Genomic DNA, 18,909 nt, shown 5'->3' with positions numbered 1-18,909 from the left:
AACCGTCGGGACGCCTTCGGGACGAAAAGGAGGGCTTTGCTGGTCAGCTCAGCTCCTAGGGCCCTAGGGGCGATGACCCTCCCGATCGGCGTTTAGGGTGGGGGGAATCCAGCAATAAAGGAAATGCGTGCCATGAGGCAACGCGGAGGCAGCGACGCAATCTGATAAGGGTGGGGGGGTCGCGCTATCGCGCTGCAAGCCCGCAGCTTCGCCCCAGGGATGGGGAAATTTTTCCCTTAAGTCCAGACCCTTTGCGCAGGAGGAGGAAGGAAAGGCAAACCTTATGAAGACGAGAGTTGGAATAGGCAAGAAATAGGCAAGAAATGTGCGATCAGCCAAGGAGCTCTCTGAAAACACAGCCTGACTCTTCGAGGCTGAGCAAAAGACTGGGGAGACGCTGCGCGATGCCACGTGAGGGGGCGGAGCGTTTCCTCATCTAAAGCTCAGCCTGCAAGAAGAGGACTCAGAAGCACATCCCAGTCTCTGGATGCTCCGAGCGGCTCGAGGGAGAATCCCATTATTTTAAATCCTAGCTCTATAAGTACCAACATTAGGAACTAGATGTTTACAGAATAGATGCTGATGATCATCTGGCAGTAAGATTAGTTTTAATATAGTATTAACATGTTCACATATTAAACATAACATGGTCACGTATTTTTGCAAAATAAGCAGTAGTTATTATTCAAGATAGCATACAAAATCCTACCCATTGTTATCCTTCTTTTAAGGCAATGCCAGAGTTACCTAGAAATTATATTCTTTTAGCATTCTTTTCACTTAGTTTCAAAATTGAGAAATTAAATAATTTTTAAAACGTATTATTAAAAAAGTTTTTTCTTGTTTGCTTTGTTTTTTCAATACATGCAGCTCTGGAAAAGGAAAAGAGAATACCAAAAAAGGCATATAATATTACACAATTGTAATATTATACATTTGTTAAAAGCTGAGTGGATTCCTATATTCTATTCCAACTATTTATTTATTTATTTATTTAACTTATATTGCTGCCTATTCATCCATGGTGACTCGAGGCGGCTTACACAATGTAAAACCACAATTAAAACAAAAAATAAAAATAAAAAAACAATAAAAACTAACAAAAAGAATCAAATAATTTGTAAAGTACAATAGAACAAAATTTGGGAAAACAAAAAACAAATTAAAAAACAAAAAATTATCACCATTTTAAAAGGGGGGAAGCCATCTGTTTTATCAAAACTTTCTTGAGCATTATTCTTTACATGCATTGGTCCAAATTATTGCTAGTTTAAAAAACAGCAAATATAGGTAGTACAGCAGCCTGGATCAGGTAGACATAGACCAATGTCATTCTGAATGCAATGGTTTATAATTAGAAAATATTAGACGAAACCCTCCCCCCCGAGATTATGCAATTATTTTTCCACTAACATAGACATCGAATGACTTATATAGACAAAAGGAAGTATACATCTGTTCTGCTGCACTGTAAAGAATAATGGTCAAGAAAGTTTTGATAAAACAGATGGTTCCCCACCCCCTTTTAAAATGATGATGTTTTCCTAGAGTTATCAGTGATGACATGGATATTTCCATGTATTTTTGTAAAAAAAATGACAATCATTTTACCACTTCCTCAGGGATACAGCTTAATTTTTAAGCTCAGACTACAGCTCTGAAATTTCATGGTAGTCTCCTAACCAAATTTTAACCAGATCTGATCCTGTTCAGCATTTCTGAGATCAACCAATATCATCTAGGTCCTGCCACCTGTTGCAATATCCATTTAAAGCAGAGTATATAAACATTCATAAATCAGTATTTCAGGTACTGTATATTGACCATCATACTGTTCAGTGGACTCCCTTTCCAAGCTTGTTGATCTGGTCTTTAGGATAGTGTTGGGATCCTCTCGTCTTCTGATGTGTGTCCTCAGTCTATACATCTTGCCCAGTTTGGCAAAGCTTCAAAGTTCAGATTACCAAATAATCTCTGGTCTAACTCATACAGGAAGTCATACAGAGATCATGTCTCTGTCTCAGTGATTGACTGGTGACCTAACATGGATGGCTTTATGTCCTATCCACTGCTGTGGTCAGATTAACTTCTTGGTACAATTAAGTTTAACTGCCACCTGAGACCTCTGCAGAGTAAGGACCCATTAATACCACTTGTCCCAGGAATCTGAGGAATCCACAGGATTTCTAAACAATCCTTGATGAATATCCAAACATTTGACAGGATGTTTCAGTGACTTTGCCCTCTGAATAAGTGCTTTCTGTTCCTGATCTTAAAAGCACATGTTGATTTTCCAAGAAGTTCCAAAACACAAATCATTAAAAACAAGCTTGGTATAGCAGGGGAAAGTCCAAAATTGAATTTATCAAGCATGGTAAAAGCTCAGGTTCAAATCTACATCAGCATAATAAGAGAAGCAAAGTATCACTATGTCTCCTCCCTTGTTGCATTGACCGTCTATCAACCAGCTGCCTTGTTTAGGGTAATAAATCCCCTCATAGGAAGGGATGTCCAGGAAGATCTTGTGTTTGGCATCCATTATTGTTTTGTTTACCATTTTGCCAAGAAAATTACCCCAGTCTTGCTCAGTCCTGAACAGTGTCTACAATGCCAAGTGGGGTATTATCTGTCTGGTTATCTGGAATTCTTTTTGGTCTGGGGACTTAAGGAAATGGACAGGTGAATATATCACATCCCTGGTATCTCACAATGTGAGAGGCTGTGCTAAGTCAAGAAATAAAAAACAGGTACATTGCCATCTTATTTTATAAACAACTCCTCGGTCCAGATGGCAAGAAACATTGAAAGAAGCATTTGAAGAAGGCTACAGTACACCTTTCCCTAAGAGAGATTCTCTAGGGCCATAGGTATTTTTTAAGTATTACTTAGATTTTTCCTTTAGGTTGCTGAGTACATGGTAGGGATTCAGCTGAAGAACGCATATCCCTTGGCTCATTTAGATGTCTCTGCAACTCTTGACACTATTAATCAAGGTATCCTCCTGGACTACCTCAGGAATTGGAGATTGGGGCACAATGTTCCATTTCTATCTCAGTAGATAACAGCAATAGCAATAGCATTGAGACTTATATATCGCTTTACAGTTCTTTACAGCCCTCTCTAAGCGGTTACAGAGTCAGCATATTGCCCCAACAATCTGGCTCCTCATTTCACCAACCTCGAAAGGATGAAAGGCTGAGTCAACCTTGAGCCTGGTGAGATTTGAACTGCCAAATTGCAGAGCAGGAGTTTTAACTAGCTTAAAAATACAGCCACACAAACCATCATGGCCAAGGATCTTTCTCTCAAATGCTCGGTCACTCCTCAATAAAATGGATGAGATTAATCTGATGGCAGCAAGTAATCACACGATAAAGGACTGCTGTGTGATAGTTATTACAGAGAGCTGGCTTCACTCAGCTATTCCCGATGCCTCACTACAACTGGCACGTTGTACCATCCACCGACAAGACCGTAATAAGGACTCTGGTAAGACTAAAGGAGGTGGACTTTGTTTATACGTGCATAATAACTGGTGCACCAACAGCCGTGCTATAAACAGATACTGCTTTCCTGATTTAGAGGTGATGACAGTCATGTGCAGACCCTTCTATCTACCTAGAGAACTGACAGTGGTGATTTTTACAGCTGTTTACATACCTCCTGATGCAAATATTAGTACTGCACTTGCATATTTGCATATTACAATAAATAAACAACTTAAGGCTTATCCTGATGGAGCTCATATAATAACTGGTGATTTTAATAAGGCATGCTTAAAGACTGTATTTCCCAAATTTACTCAGTATGTGACATGTGCCACCAGGGGAAACATCACACTTAATCATGTGTATTCTAATGTAAAGTGTGCATATAAAGCAGTGTCCCTTCCACATCTGGGACTTTCGGATCATTTATCACTGTTCCTTATACCATCATACAACCCCCTCAGAAGGAAAACTAAGCCTGAAATCAAACTCATCAAGATCTGGCCAGAGGGAGCACTTGATCAGCTACAGGATTGTTTCTCAAATACTAATTGGAATTTATTTGAACAAGAGGATTTGGAGGAATATACAAAAACTGTACTGTTTTACATTTTGACCTGTGTGGATACGGTTACTGTGAATAAGCGCATCCAGATTTTTCCAAACCAAAAGCCCTGGATGAACAAGGGCGTGCAATTACTTCTCAAGACACGTGATATGGCATTCAGGTCTGAGGACAGGGTTTGGTATAACAAGGCAAGAGCGGAACTGAGGCGGGGCATCAAGGAGGCAAAAAGGGACTATAAAAGGAAGATTGAGGACTACTTCACAAATAATGATCCACGACGGGCTTGGCAGGGAATTAAACACATCACTAATTACAGGGGCAGCAACCCCATATCGATCAATAAGGACGCATCACTGGCAGAAGAATTGAACTGCTTCTTTGCCCGATTCGAACTGAATAGGTCTTCGAACACACTGCGCCTCTACAAACCACCGCTACTCAACTGTTCACAGTACAAGAGTATGATGTGAAGCAGGTGCTTAGAGCAGTGAATGTGAAAAAGGCTGGTGGCCCTGATGGGATACTTGGAAAGGTACTCAAAGCATGTGCTGACCAGCTCGCAGGTGTGTTTACAAATATTTTTAACCTTTCTCTTACACAAGCCATTGTTCCATCTTGTCTCAAAACTTCCATTATTATTCTAGTTCCCAAAAAGCCGTCTCCTGATACTTTAGATGACTATAGACCAGTAGCTCTCACACCCATAATTATGAAGTGTTTTGAAAGACTGGTCTTAAAATATATACAGGATTGCCTCCCATCAAACCTTGACCCATACCAGTTTGCCTATCGGAATAACAGATCCACAGAGGATGCTACTGCCATGGCTCTCCACATTGCACTGGACCATCTGGAGCATAGTGGGAGCTATGTAAGGATGCTTTTCGTTGATTACAGCTCAGCTTTTAATACCATCATTCCAGATATACTGATGAAGAAGTTGCTAGAAATGGGCCTCTCCTCTCACATCTGTTGTTGGATAAAGGACTTTCTTACTAACTGACTCCAAACTGTTAGGATTGGCAGCTATTTTTCCTCCACTCTTGCTCTCAGCACTGGCTCTCCACAGGGTTGTGTGCTGAGCCCCCTTTTGTATTCACTCTACACCTATGACTGCACTCCCTTTTGTCCCACTAACTCTATAATAAAATTTGCAGACGACACCATGTTGGTGGGACTCATATCAGGAGAAGACGAGACGGCCTGTATGTCAGAGGTTCTCAGACTGGTCTTATGGTGCAAGAGTCATAACCTCACCCTGAACATCAAAAAGACCAAAGAATTGATTATAGACTTCAGAAGATGCAAAGCAGAGCCTCTCCCATGATATATTAATGGAGACTGTGTGGAAAGAGTTCACAGTTTTAAATTTCTAGGAACTCATATTTCTGACAACCTTAACTTGGTCAGTCCACACTATGGCCACTGCAAAGAAGGCCCAACAGTGCCTGCACTTTCTGAGGCTGCTGAAAAAGAGTGGTCTGGGTGAGAAGTTGCTGGTTACTTTTTACCGTTCTACCATCAAGAGCATTTTGGCATACTGTGTAACGGTGTGGTGTGCTGGATGCTCTGCAGTGGATAAAAAGATGCTCCAGAGAGTTATAAACACAGCACAAAAAATCATTGGTTGCTCTCTTTCTTCTTTGGAAGAGATTGTGAAGACCAGACTCCTCTCTAAAGCACTAAAAATCTCCACAGACCATTCTCATCCTGGACATTCATATTTTGAACTGTTACCATCAGGGAGGCGTTATAGGTGTCTTAAAATGAGGACTAATAGACTGAGAAACAGTTTCTTTTCCAAGGCAATAATTGTCTTGAATCAAACAATGCATATGTGATTTAGCCCTATGTATATAGTGGCATTTTTAAACTATCTAACTTGCTATATGTTTTAGATAGGTTTTAGACTAGGTTTTTAATTATTATTTTAATTATTTTAATTTTTAAATACTCTTTAGTGTGATTGTGATGTGGTGTTTGGGACACTGTGCTGGAGTAGCTTTCAAATTTCATTGTATTTGTAGAATGCAATGACAATAAAGGTATTCTATTCTATTCTAAATTCCAATCAAGAGCAGTTGAAGGTCAGCCTATAGTCACTTTCTTCAGGAGTTCCATAAAGTTAGTCTTCTCTCTCTTAAGTCATCATTTCAGAGATATTGCCCTACCAGAGTCCTCAATGCCTTCAATAATGGCAGAGCTTCTAATATAAATCATGGAGATATTCAGAGATGCATCTGCCTTGAAAGCAGTCCATGTTGAACTGTACAGCACAATCAAACATCATGAGCAGACCATAGAAAATGTTTTATGATAATTTGCTTTATGATAATTTTTGTCATAAAATATTTTACATGATTTGCCAAATTTCAATTCCACAGGAATCATGGGTCCCAGATTTTGAAGCATTCTGTAAGTTAGCCCATTTGAGGTAACTTGGTTGAAAATGTTTTGCCTCAAGATTACATCATTTTTCCCAGTTCAAGTTCCTAAATATAAGAGTTTTAGTAGCATACGAGACAACTCATGTCCTGTTGGGTCATTTTTTCAAATATATTTATCATAGTTGGCAATGCCTTTATCAATAACACAACTTCTAATGTACTGGCTTCTGTGGAAAAGTTGGGATACAATCAGAGATGAATCTGCCTTGAAAACAGTCCATGTTGAATTGTATACCACTGTTGAAAGTAAGTACAGTAAATGTTTTATGACAACTAGGAAAAATGTCTTTTCTGTGGCACCCACTGTCCTATGGAACACCTTTCTCTCTGAAGTTTGGCAGGCCTCTATCTTCCTATCATTCCATAAAGATTTTTCCCCAAATACTGGCTTTTCCCCTAAGTGCTGGGATAAGATGAAGTGACTGCACATCAGAAGTTTGACTTGGTATCAGATTTTTGTTTTTATATATTTGGTTTTAATAGATTTAATATGGCTTTTATGTATTTAAACTTTTGATTAGGAGCCAATCAGACTTTCTACAAAGTGGGCTGCTATATAAATGTTTTAAATAAATAAATAAATTTTGCATTGTGTCTTACACTGTTTTATGATAATGTTTATATCATAAAATGCTTTATAAAATTTGCCAAATTTCAATTTCACAGAATCATGGGTCCAAATTTTGGACACTATCTGTCCATTTCGGGTATCTTGGCTCAAAAATTGTTGTCCTATATGCACCGTTTTGCCCAATTAAAGGTTACAGGAACAAAAAATTTAATATGTAAATTTATATGAAGCCAGTGGAAGAAGTCATCCAATAGTTCAAGTTGTGGTACTTTCAATATGCTAATGATAGTCAGTAGTATCTGCTGTTGTCACTCTCTACACCCCCACGTACCTAGAGAAATGCCTTCTAAATATGTTTTAAGATTAGATGAGATGAAACAGGCTGTAATTCAATTCTAGTTACTGTTCATTCATTGTGGGTTTTGGTAACTTCTCGAATGGGTATTAATGCCCTTGAGGGAGCAAGTCTATACTTTGGTCCTGCTGAATTCACAACTGTTGCTAGATAAACAGGTAGAAGCTATGACCAATAAGCCCTTTGCCTAGCTCTGGTTGATGCTCAGGTGCAGCCCTTCATGGAACTCAAGGACTTGCCTACAATAACTGAGAACCATCACATAATTATATACTAATCAATCCTAAGTGCAGTGGTTGTATATTAACTGACATCGTTTACACCCCTGCACTGGTTACTTATTTGTTTCTGGATAGAACTTAAAGGGATAGTTCTGATTTATAAGCCCTACATTGCTGGCCATTCAGGTCCTTTCAACTACCATTGAAACCCATCACCACTAAGAAAATCTTCCTCAGATAAGCTACTTATGGTTCCCTAATTTTCTAAAGTGAGACCTACAATCATAAAATATAGTTCAACACACTTCAGAAGCAAGACTATTCCTTCACATTGGCCTTCCAGAAGGTAATAAAGACAGAAAGGTCTTTTGGAAACAATTATGCACTGAATAATTATATAATATATAATAATAATAGCTGAATGCTATTAATAAACACATCTTGTATGTTTGTGTGTCTTTGAGTTGTTAATTCTTGGTGACTGCCAAAAAAGGTCCTGTGGTTTTCTTGGCAAATTTCAAAAGTGGTTTGCCACTGACTGCTTCCTAGGGCTAAGAGAAAGTGACTAGCCCAAGGTTACCCTACTGGGTTTGTGCCTAAGGCAGGACTAGAATTCACTCTCCCTATTTCTAGCCTGATGTCTTAACCACTATACCAAACTGGCTGTGATAATAAATATACTTTTATGCTGTCTAATGTTATTATAATTTTAATGTAATTTTGTTATTATTATGATGGTTTTGTTGTGGTAAGCCACAATATATTGTCACTAATAATTTGATGGCATGTAACTTTGATGGAAAATAGTTAAATTGAATTTAAAATCCATTAAATTAAAATTTGGAAGCTACAGCTGGTTCAGAGTACAGCAGTGCTAGTAAGTTAACACACACGCCTTGGGGTTTATTTTTTAATACTTTTAAATGCCACTCAACTCCCAAAACTAGAGGGAGCTTAAACCATCAAAACAAAGAAATAACAAGAAAAGCAATTAAAAAGGAGGTGGAGATAAAAGATTGGAAATGGCAAGATGACAGGCCCCATAGAAATGAACCAAGGGGACATTCTCCCCCACCAATGGCCTGGGTGAAGAGCCACATCTTCACAACTCTTCTAAATAGTAGCAGCATAGAGCTATCCAGATTTCAGAAGAAACCTCACTTCAGAGGGCAGGCTCTGCTATAGGTACATTCTGGGGCCCCAAAACATGACATTGTTTAATTGAAGGGACCTGGAGCATGCCAACCCTGCAAGATCAAACAGCCAGACAGATACTATGGAAGTCAACAGTTAACCAGGCCCCTAGGCCACCAGCCTCCAACCTTTTGGGCAGAGGTGGTATTCAGAAGGTTCTGACCAGTTCTAGAGAACTGGTAGCGGAAATTTTGAGTAGTTTGAGAACCGGCAAATACCACCTCTGACTGGAGATGTTAAATATCCTTCCCCTGCCACACCCAATAAGCCACACCCACAGAACCGGTAGTAAAAAAAAATTGAATCCCAACACTGCTTTGGGGCACGAGGGACCGGTTCTGTGGAGACAGATTTTTCCATGGACTGGAGGGAGTGTGGTTTTGCATGGTGCCTGAATCCCGCTGATAAGGCTTCAGTTTCTGGCATGCCGTGGACCAGTGCTGATCCAAAGACTAGGGGTTGGGGACCCATGCTCCAGGCAATACCACTTCTGCACAAGCTAAACTGGTTGTCTTAACAGACATCTGGGTGAATAAAAGCTATTAGATATATTCAATAAAACTCTTCATGTGAAGCATATGACTAGAATATTTGAAGGTCCCCAGCACCAATTTCTCCTGCCTTCCTAATAAGGATTGGTTCCAGATTCCACATGTTGTATGGTACCATCTAGTAGCGTGCCTTCTCTATTTCAGTGCCTCTCCCATGGCGGTAGCTCTTTCCAAAATCCAGATGGCTGGATTTTGGAAATACTGGCTTTTAGAATTATCTTGAAGATCCACTTCTTCCCTTCAGCATTGGGCCAAGATGATGTGTTCATATGTTAATATTTATATTAAACTATTATCTTTGTTCGAAGAATACATGTATATATGCTTTATTTTTGCTCCCCCTCTGAATTTTATTATCTGTATGCATTGCCATTTTTAAAGTTTCAGCCATTCAGACTTGTTTATGAATGAATTGCCAACTGAACTAAGTAAATACATTTCTTAAAGCAATGGCAAATCTCACCTGTCCAAGTAGAAACTAATCCACTTTCTAAATTCTAATATATTATGCGGTCCAATATACTCAAAAACATAAGCATGTATTAAAAGCCACAATGATATCAACATGACACTATGCACATTGTGAGATCATGATGTAAAAACTGCAGATTACATACTTGTGTCAAAGATGCAAAATGAAATAAACAGATAATGTGTCATAACACAAAGAATCTTTCTCTCACTTGTCCCCACATGTGGATAATGTTTTACTAATGTTTCTCTTTTGTCATTCAGCTCCTATTCTACAGCAAAGGAGCTCTAAACCACAGCAGTCTGTACATGTTGTAACATGGGGAAGAAGCAGTTTGCTGTACTTTTCATTCTTCAAGAAGGAACAAAATTATTTATCACACTGCTCAAGGCTCAGCATGATCCATTCCTCGTTTTCATACAACAAATAGGCAGCCTATCACATTCAAAGAGGGAACAGTTTAGGCCACTGAATCCAGACCTCTGCTCATTGCAGAACCCAAATTAAAACAAATAAAAAGCTCTAAGTCTAAAGCCTTCACCTGAACACATCAAATACAGAGGGACAATCACCTTTCTGGGTCATTAGTTCTGCTGTTGAATTTCTCTATGAGGAGGGGCCTATTTCCCCACCAATATTCAGTCAGAATCTGTCCTCCTGTAATTTACACCGTTATCCACTTTGGAATGAGAAAAAAAATTTTATTTTCTTTTATGAGACACATTTTCAGACATTTAAAGAATGACATACCCCTCTTCAATATTTTCAGAGCTAACCTACTCCTTCAATCTCTCTTCTAGACCCCTAGTAATTCTAATGTTCTTCTCAGAATCTGATCCAATATGATGCCCAAAACACATTACCTGAGGAATGGTATAACCAAAATAGAATAAAGTGGAGCAATTGCTTAACATGATACATGGATACAGCCTAAAATTCCACACACACTGCATCTATCCCACAAAGTCCTAATTATCTTGTCATTTTGACAAACTGAGTAACAGTTATAACTATATGAGGTAATCTTTTTTCCATGACTGTCATGGGTCAAGGTCTTGAATATCAGTTATCTTTGATGAATAATACAACTTCATTCGAGTCTAATCATCCCCATATCATATTTACTTTTCACTTTAAAGTATAGGCTTTTGAGCAAAGGTAAATTGAACATTTACCACTTTCTGTAATCTCAATGTTGAGATCCAAAATCCAGTACTATTTAGAAAACATTTGAAGGCCACATCTGCTTCATTGAACAATCATTGCTCTTGCTATTCTAGCATTTCAATGTCTTGCACACAAATTTTGCCATTTTAGTTACATATCCCTTTACAACACAATATTAGCAAAAGCTTATGTTGCATTACGTTTGTGAGTATCATGTAATGTGGGCATAACTTCCCACATGTCATTTACAAACCTCCTTTTTTGAAAGATACATGCCAATACTTAAGTAGTCAAAGCACACTTCTTTTATTTCCACTGGAAAGCTCAACAGTCACAAGAAAACCTGAAAAAAATATTTCTGGTGGAAGAGAGGATCAGTGTTCACATATTTCTAACATTTTTACATAATATTCTTAACTGTTATAAAAAAATCCTAGCCTTATAACAGTGCAACACAAATAATCATTCCCTGGCTGAAATGGTTAATGCTGTTATATGTTTTATGGAGTGATACGGCTTAAGTATTCCTCCTATCACACAAAAATTCTGGCACAATATTCTTGGTTTCCATTAAGAATTCCTCAGTACAGATAGTCAACTTACAACAATTCACATACTGACTGTTCAAAGTTACAACAGCACTGAAAAAAGTGACTTAGGACTGTTTTCACAGTTATGATTGCTGCAGCATCCCCATGGTCACAAATTCAAAATTCAGACACCTGGCAACTGACTCATATTTGTGACGGTTGCAGTGTCCGGGGTCATGTGACCATGTTTTTTGACCTTCTGTCAAGCAAAGTCAATGGGGAAGTCAGATTCACTTAACAACCATGTTACTAACTTAACAAATACAGTAATTCACTTAAAAACTGTGGCGAGAAAGGCCACAAAATTCACTTAACAACTGTCTCACTTAGCAACATAAATTTTGGGCTCAATTGTGGCTGTAAGTCAAGGACTACCTGTAAGCTAATACTAACCTGGCTTACTTTCATGTTAATGGTCAGAGAACTGGATGCTCCGGTTTAATGCAAACTCTGCATTCAAGTCAGCACTGCTATGGGACAAGCCCCCTGGCTCCAAAGGCAAATCTCAGTTTCAAATAACATATCCAAAGGTTATCCAAAGCTAGTTTTTTATGGCCTATAGAACTGATATGGATGTCCTACATCAACTCCCTTGAGCTACAACTATTTGAAACCAAATTTTGAAGTAAATGATACCTGCTTGACTTTGAGGGAACAAAGGATGCTTCAAGAAGCAGTGGCTTGCTGATAAGAAGGGAAAAAGTGGACATGTTTCATATCCAAACTAGGAATACTGGCTACAAGAGTGATCTCTAATTTTTCAAAGTACTTAAGAAAACCCTAGCAGAAATACAGACAATGTTACAGGCATAGAAAAAGGTGCACTGGCAAATGTACAAAACAAATTGCCTCGCAGCTGACAGAGTCCTGCATCTGGATCCTAATTGCAGGGCCTCAAGCTTCGCTAATGTCAACAACCCGAATGAATACACCACATGCCAGGATAACTAAATCACATGATCAAAAGGAAGAAAATGAGAATAAAAGATGTATTTTCTCTAAACACCCACCGTGACCTTTAAAACTTATCAAGATGAACCATAAGCAATGAATAGACATAATTATCTTCATTTAGACATTTGATGTGGCTTCCAGGCACCTCCAAGTTTTTGTAAACTGAGCCTTGATCCTAAACACTCAACTTACACTCAAATCCCATTTATTTAAATTAATGGGTGGCAAAAGTCCTTGGAGTTCAGCTTTTTATTCTTCTACAAAGGCATTCCATGTATCTGTACTGTACTGCATGTCCTATGGGCATATGGGAATACTAAAATAAAGCAATACATTTTTTAATCTCAGTGACTTCAAATCCATTGTCTTTGAATAATAATAGAACAGTCAATACTGAATTAACTGATTATAAGCTTTCCCTCAGCTGACCACCCATTCTTGAGCTGCTGATTCCTATCCCAACTCTACTGCTTCTGTTCCCAGTCACCACCAGTCATGTGATTTCCCTCCAAGGTTAAAAGTAACAAAGCTTAATATATTTTATACATATTGAAGATACCCTTGAACAGTGTCAGAAACAAGGGGAGAGATTCATGGAGGAAAACTGAGATGAAAATATTGTAAGGACACAAGAGAAAAACAATAATTCCAGAATGCATCTGGGCCACTAGATGCCTGTACTAAAATCTATAATTTAAAAAAAATGAGCAAGGACTATGCACAAATAACTTATTCCACTAAATACATATTTTAAATGTGACCACAAGATTTAGTCATAGCAAAATGGAAACAATGAGCACAAAAGCTGTACAAAAAGGTAAGTTATGAGATAAAATCTGGCTTCAACTTTAGAAATGTGGGAATATTATGATTCCTCATGGTCTTCACAGGACTTACTTCTGCAGTACAAAGAAGATTTGACTGCTAGAGTTTTACTAAATAGCATTTCTGTTTTTCTGATAAAGTTCTCCAGCATCATATGTCTTGCATGCTTTCAAGACAAACTCTACAAGGCCAAAGTAGAAAGTTTTACAAACTTTATTACTTTAGTTAGAGCAATGGAAATGAAATGTAGGAATAAGAAAATAACATGAACTTATTTTACTTAACAAACATAATAATGGCATGTTTAAGAATATATGCCGTTTAACTGAGAAAAAGAATCTTGGGACATGAAAATGAGTGTTTTATAAAGTTAAATACAAACACCATGTGCTGTGGGTTTAAAAAAATTATATTCAACTTCTAAAAACGAAAAACAGTGAATGCTCTCCACACCTGCTAGAAATAGTATCTCTATCAACTTTTATACTCCTGCATTTAGAAAAAGAGAGAGCCAAATTCAATAAAGCATTTCTATTTCTCTAATATCACTTTTAGAGAGATCGTTCCTTAAAAGATCATATAGTTGATTGGACTTATTCCCCCCCCTCCTGTCCAGACAGAAACTGGTTCTACCATAACTCTCTGATGCATATGATTCTTTTTTTTCCTTGGGCAGAATAGAGTGTTAAAAGACAAAATCTGATTATTCTGCGAAATAATCAAGGTGGATAGCGTCTAGTGATATTTGGATAAGGCGAAACAACCCACCCGGACCCCTTTCCCTCAACTTTTTAGCAACTTCCTCGGTCAGCAAAGGGAGCAAGCTATTCGGAAAAGTGTCATCTTCCATGCTGCTGCTAGCTGCTGTTCAGCCGACCCCAGAGCGGCAGCCTAGCGCGTTCCTTGGCGCTAAAGTTGAGAGTTCGAATCCAGCGCAGGGAATAAAACTGCCGAAGACAAAGATGGGCGACTTGTGCCTCCCGGGTTTCTGCCACTTCTCCGGCGCCCGCCCAGCACCCTCTGGCCTCCCCAACACACACACACACCTCAGGTTTCCCTTACCTCGCAAAGACAGCAACGCAGCCAACGGGGCCACCCAAAGTGCCCAGCTCGATGAACCCTTGCAAGTCATGCCGGGCGCGGAGAGAAGCTGTGTGGGCAGCCGCGGCGGCGAGTCTTTCTGGCCGCCGAAATCCTACCGAAGCCACCCCTGCTTGAGGGGCGCCAGGTGTTATCTCCGCAACCCGGACAGGCAGAGCTCCGAGCCGGGGCGGCTCCCGCTGCAGCAGCGAGCCGCTCCGGCTCCTCCCGCTGCAGCAGCTGCTGCTGTCCCGGGACCAACCGCTCGCACTGCTTGCTCCCCGGGAGGCTCTGGCGCTCCGGAGCCCAGCAGCCCGGGGCCGCAGCCAGTCTGAGAGCCGGCTCGAGAGCGCAGCCTGGCGGCTCCCCGTGCTGCTACTGCAATCGGTGAGGAAGAAGAGCCGCCGCCTTCCCTTGGCCACAGCACGCGCGCTCGCCGCCGTCCCCGCCAGTCTGGCTCGGGCTACCCCGGGGTGGGGTTCAATACGCGGGGGCTGGGCCGCTCTCCCTCTTGACGCAGCGGGGGGCACGGGCTTTTTCCCGCGCGCCTCCGAGACGGCCGGCCACTGATTGTCTGCACCTTTTGCCTTCAAAGTTCAAGCGCGCTCCCTGCCCAAACCGGCACCTCTTTCCGCTTCTGCTGTTGCTGCCGCCCCAACGCTGCCGAGGCGGCTTACTGGCGGCCCGGTCAACTATATGTGTAAAGAAGAGAGGAGGGGGCTGTTCCCCTCCTGTCTTTCTCCTCAGGTTATCTGAGCTAAAAGAAACTGCTGAAGTTGGAACAATTCTCCTTGCTTTGTATAAAGCCCTCCTAGAAGAGTGACCCGGGATTGCAACCCAGGATCCCTGGCAACGATGAACTTCTGACATCACGCGCAGGCTTGAAAGGTGGACCCGCATTCGCCTTTGTGACATCGCGCACCAGCCCACTAGGGGCGTGCGGCGGGTTCCAAGTGGTGGCGAACTCTTGGCCGAAGCGGTGAAGATTACTTTGGATGCTAATGGAGAAAAGGTGGGAGATGAAAAGACTTCAGATTACAATGCTAGGTTTCTTCTTTATGTAACGTTGGAGGCCATCATTGTTGCACGCATTTCCCCTTCGGAAAAATTCATGGAGATGTACCTCCTTGTGGAGTTAATACAGTGAAAAGAAATCCATAAATCCTTGTTCCAGGTGTGGTCAGAAATGCAAAAGAGGAAAGGAAGTGCAAGTCATGTATACTTGCCTTCAGCTTGCTTACAGATACTATTTAAAGTCTTGTGATCGAATAGGGTGTCTAGTGTAGCGATGCAACCTGAAACTACAACTGGGCAAGACATAATGGGGAGGGAGAGAAGGGGGAATATGCCAAGACACTCACCTAGAATTTCACTGCAGCTCCTTAAGTAGCTGCATCTTTTCTCAGCATATTCTTCAGAGCAACAAGAAAATCCCAGCAAAAAAAATACATTCCATTTATGGAATTGCCAAGCAGGGCTGTGTGCAGGCCCATACATGTGGTAGATAACATTTGCCTTCAAATCTCTTATCACTGCACAGCCTTAATAAATAAAAATGCCATTACTCTTTTCCCACAACAACCCTGTCAGGTGGATTGGCCTGAGAGAGACTGGTCTAAATTCAGAGTCTCCTGTTTTCTAAGTCAGCGCCTTAGCCATTATACCAAACTGGCTCTTTTATTTTATTTACTTATAAACCATAAGTCTGGCCTCAGTTATGCATGAAAGTGTAAGCAAAGCTACTGAATGGATTCACGTTAACCAAACATACTAAAAAAAAAAACATACAGCATGGCTTATTAGGGTATGTAAACACAGCTTTAAAGCCAACTTGGGTACAATGGCTTTATCCCTTAAATTTTTGACATGTAAATTCTATCAGATGTGTTAAGAGTAAAGTTTGACATCAGATGCTTTCTTTCCATGAAGGTACTCTGTTATATGGATCCCGTCAACCAGAATTTCTCACAGACATTTGACACTGTTTATTATGATAACGGTATGTGTGAGAGCTGAGGCTATGTAATCTCATAGGAAAAGGTGAAGCATCGTTTGTTCTTTTTTTAGAATGTATAAATCCAGCAAATTGTAGTTTATTTGAACTACAGATGTTTGTCAGGCCTCCAGTTGAACATGTCTCAAGGCTGATTTAGAATTGTCCACAACTGCCTGTAGGTGTGCCTCATACCTACATTGCAAAAGAGTTGATGGTTAAGTGTAGGTTGCAAATGGCTGCAGAAAGACTGACACAGACACCTCCCAAATCCCAGTTGCACGTTGTGTGGAGATGTACATCCTGAATACTGATTGGTTGTCCAACTTCATATTCTTTTGTTGTATTCAAACAACAAAAGAATATGAAGTTGAACAACCAAGCCCCCTAGCCATAGAGTTATCTTTGTAGAAATATAAATGGAACACCTATGCAACCCTCTCCAAACAGATGCATATGACCCCTGGCTATGTGCAGTGCTGGATAAGTCTGTTCTACCATTAGAAAAGAGAGTTCATCATGTCTCTCAGAAATTGGTTCCACTATCAAATTGCTAGGAAATTGTTCCTAACAGTCAATCTAGATCTGCCTTTTATAACAAGATTATTCAGTTGCAGAGAACATATCTTCACTTCTTCTGTGTGACTCCCCTTCAGATATTTAAAAAGTGCTATCATCTGCTGTCACAATTGTGTTTTCTGGATTCAAAGGAAGTTGTATCTAGTCCCCTCATCATCCTTATTAACCTTTCTCGTCTTTGTTACAGAATCTCTGAAATTAACTGGACATAGTAATCAAAGAGACTGACTAGTACAGATATGATAAAGTATTATGTCCTGTGATTTGAAAATGATATTAATGCAACCTAAAATGCCATTGCCTTTCTAGCAGCCATCAAACTACTTCATCTTAGATTAAACTGCAATGCAGACATCCTTTTCCCATATCCCCGCATCCTATAGCAGTGCATCTGAAGGGTTTTTTTTCCTAATTAAATCACATTCTGATATTTTAAGCCCACTTCTCTCTTACATATCTCTCATGTGTACAGGTTTACAACCACGGTAAATTGAACTGATTGATTGAAGCTAACAAGAAAATTTAGAAATTTATTTTGTCTTCAAAACTATTGTAGCTTTGTGTCATCTGCAAATACGATATACATCTCTCCTCATCTAAATCATGAGTGGAAGATTTCCAGACCCCATGGAACCCCACTTGACCTGCCACTTTAAATTGATACGGAACTGTTGATGAGTACTCTTTGACTGCAGTTTTTAAGCCTGTGGATTCACTTAATAATGCCTCCTCCCAACCCATACTTAAATATCTTACTAGTCAAAATGTCTAGGTTATTTGTTACTTGACGTGGACACTACTGCAATGATTCAATGGATATTTTAGTGGCATCACTTTCCTTGAGAAGAAAGATCTGCCAAAAATGTATTTGACGTAGTAGATAAAATTCTGCAGCCCTTTGGAATTCAGCCTGAGTGAAATGTAATTTATGTCTCCAGCACCTCATAGCAGCTGCATCTTTCCCAGGATTTCAGTTTCCCTCCATAGCATTTGTGTGGCCCTGAGAAAAGATGCAGCTGCCTTAAGGAGTTGAAACAAATGCTAAGTTTATAGTCCTGAATGCTCTGAACCCTTTTCTGAGATTAAAAAAAAATGTTGCATAACTTAATACTATCCAGATTAGATTATTCTAAAGGTATCTGTATAGGACTGCTGTTGGAAAGAATTTAAATTTAAAGAATTTAAATCTTCAAATATTTGGATCCTATTTTATCTGGATAAGCTTCCTCTTTTACAGACTCAGTTTTGCTGGTGGGTACCTGTATATCTGGAATGGCTCTGGACAAGAATTATTGAAGGATTACAGAAGTAGGCAACATTTTGGGATATCCTTTCTTTACCCATTCCCACATATATCTGCAAGTCAGTTGTTATAGCTACCAAAATACAATTACAGAGGCTGTAAAGTATCCAGCCAATGTACAGCATAAATTATCTAGCCAATATACAACAGAAAATATAAATTGCATACACGTATCAGATTCATATTCCACCTCCATTCAAATGCTCATGGTGGCATACCTACCATTCCCATTTTAGTACATAAAATCAACATGTATATGTAATAAGAGGATATATAACATCTTGCTATGTCTTCAAGGTTGAAGTAGATTGAACAAGATCTTGGAATGCTGACCATCTTTATCATCTTCCCCAATTCATCTTTGCTCGGCATTCTGGGAGCTGTAGTCTCAACCAATCTAGAGTCCCACAGACTTGAGAAGCCTAGTCTTGGCCATCCTATAGTAAAGCTATGGGATATTTTTCTTTTATTGAGAGTTTGCTAAATTACTTTCTATAGGTCACATTTTAATGATTGGGAAATACATAAAAGCAGCAGAACAATGGATAATG

At 39.7% G+C, this 18,909-nt stretch overlaps 1 protein-coding gene across 1 annotated transcript in view; it reads right to left on the bottom strand.

The window, feature by feature from the left end:
• IGSF11 (immunoglobulin superfamily member 11) overlaps positions 1-15,197 on the bottom strand; it is a 185,958-nt gene extending 170,761 nt beyond the window's left edge. The window contains exon 1 of the mRNA XM_026681886.2: positions 14,466-15,197. Within this exon, the coding sequence (XP_026537671.2) occupies positions 14,466-14,535 (70 nt within the window). The 5' untranslated portion in view covers positions 14,536-15,197. The remainder of the gene's footprint in view (positions 1-14,465) is intronic.
• Positions 15,198-18,909: the final 3,712 nt, after the last annotated feature.

Source organism: Notechis scutatus, chromosome 5 (assembly GCF_049901735.1).
Source record: "Notechis scutatus isolate UNSWTSFEM ecotype Mainland chromosome 5, rNotScu1.2, whole genome shotgun sequence".
Lineage (NCBI taxonomy): Eukaryota > Metazoa > Chordata > Lepidosauria > Squamata > Elapidae > Notechis > Notechis scutatus.
The sequence above is the reverse complement of the archived record's forward strand: the minus strand, read 5'-3'. Positions and strand labels throughout refer to the sequence as shown.